General features: G+C 32.6%; 1 protein-coding gene across 1 annotated transcript; it reads left to right on the top strand.

Moving 5' to 3' along the window:
• Positions 1-769: 769 nt before the first annotated feature.
• LOC150104255 (general transcription factor II-I repeat domain-containing protein 2B-like) lies at positions 770-1,309 on the top strand. Its single transcript, XM_090396436.1, has one exon. The coding sequence runs from the start codon at positions 770-772 to the stop codon at positions 1,307-1,309; it is 540 nt and encodes a 179-aa protein (XP_090252562.1).
• Positions 1,310-1,622: the final 313 nt, after the last annotated feature.

Genomic DNA, 1,622 nt, shown 5'->3' on the forward strand with positions numbered 1-1,622 from the left:
GACGAATCTACTGATGCAGTTGACCTCGCCCAAATGATTATTTTTATTAGAATGGTTTTTAAAGACTTTTCTACTAAAGAAGAATTACTTACTATTCCGTTAAAGGGGCAAACACGGGGTGAAGATATATTTACGAGTTTTAAGAGATACAGCAAGACCATTCAACTGCCTCTTTATAAACTAGTGTCAATTACCACAGACGGAGCACCAGCTTTAACAAGTCGTCGCAATGGTTTTATCACGCTTTGTAGGCAGGATGAAGATTTTCCTAATTTCTTACAGTATCATTGTATTAACATCAACAAGTGCTGTGTGCTAAAGTTATAAGTATGAAAGAAATTATGAACATAGCTTTCAAGATTTCCAATTCAATTCGGGCAAAAACTCTGGAAAGGCGCCTTTTTAAGTCGCAAATGGAAGAAAGTGATAATGATGGACCTTTTGAACTGCTTATGCATACCGATGTCAGGTGGTTAAGTCGGGGCAAATTTCTTCAAAGATTTAGGGATTTAATTGAAAAAATTAAACAATTTCTTGCCGATAGGGGCAACGAATACGAACAGTTGAAAGATGATATTTGGCTATTGGATTTAGTTTTTTTGACCGACATAACCAGTAAATTAAATGAATTGAACCTAGAACTTCAGGGTCCCGGAAAAACAATTTTTGATATGATTAGTTCTATCAATGCTTTTAAAGAAAAATTGAATCAACTGATAGTGAAGCTTGAAAATAACAATTTATGTAATTTTCCGATTATGACCCCACAATGGTAAGTAGTACTGCTTTTGCTAATTTCAACGGAAATAAATATATTGGTGAAATTCGGAACGTAATTGCAGAATTTGACGACCGTTTTCAGAATTTCAAGAAACTTGAGAATGGAATTCTCTTCATGAGTTTTCCATTTGATACCAACGGAAAGCCAGAAATAATAGCAGAAAACCTTTCCTCTATTTTTGATGAGCAGCTAGAAGAAGAAGAAATAATAACAATAAGAAATTATGTTTACGTCAAAGCAAGGGCACACGAAGAGAGATTTTGGAAATATTTACCGGAATGCAAGTATCCCAACTTAAGAATATGTGCGGAAAATATTTATGCTTGTTTTGGTTCGATATACTTGTGCGAATCGGCATTTTCACAAATGAACATTATTAAGTCAAAATATCGTACCACATTAACATTCAAGCATTTGGAGTCAAGTCTGAGAAATGCACTGACTAATTACACACCAAATCACGCAAAAATTGTGAACTCGAAGCAGTGTAGAATAAGTAATGCTGGTTCATCAGGAAGTTCAAAATGAAATGTTTATTTTAATCAGCTTTAAAATAATGGTTAAAATAATGCTGCAATATGCTTAAAAGGATATTGCGGTAAAAAACTGCAATATCCTTTTAAGCATTATAACTAATTAATATTATAATAATTATAATAATATATTGTAATAATAAATAATATTACGATAATTTTTTCTTTGTCTAAACATAAATTAGAAATCTTATACCTTATACTCCAATTTTGAAAAAGGTAGCTCGCAGGTATATCTGTATGGACAATGGAGATCTTATGCAAACATTAGTTGACACCCCTGGTATATACTTTGGTGTGCCAATTTT

This window comes from Typopeltis vanoorti, chromosome 8 (assembly GCF_054136105.1).
Source record: "Typopeltis vanoorti isolate ZY-2024b chromosome 8, IOZ_Tvanoo_1.0, whole genome shotgun sequence".
NCBI lineage: Eukaryota > Metazoa > Arthropoda > Arachnida > Uropygi > Thelyphonidae > Typopeltis > Typopeltis vanoorti.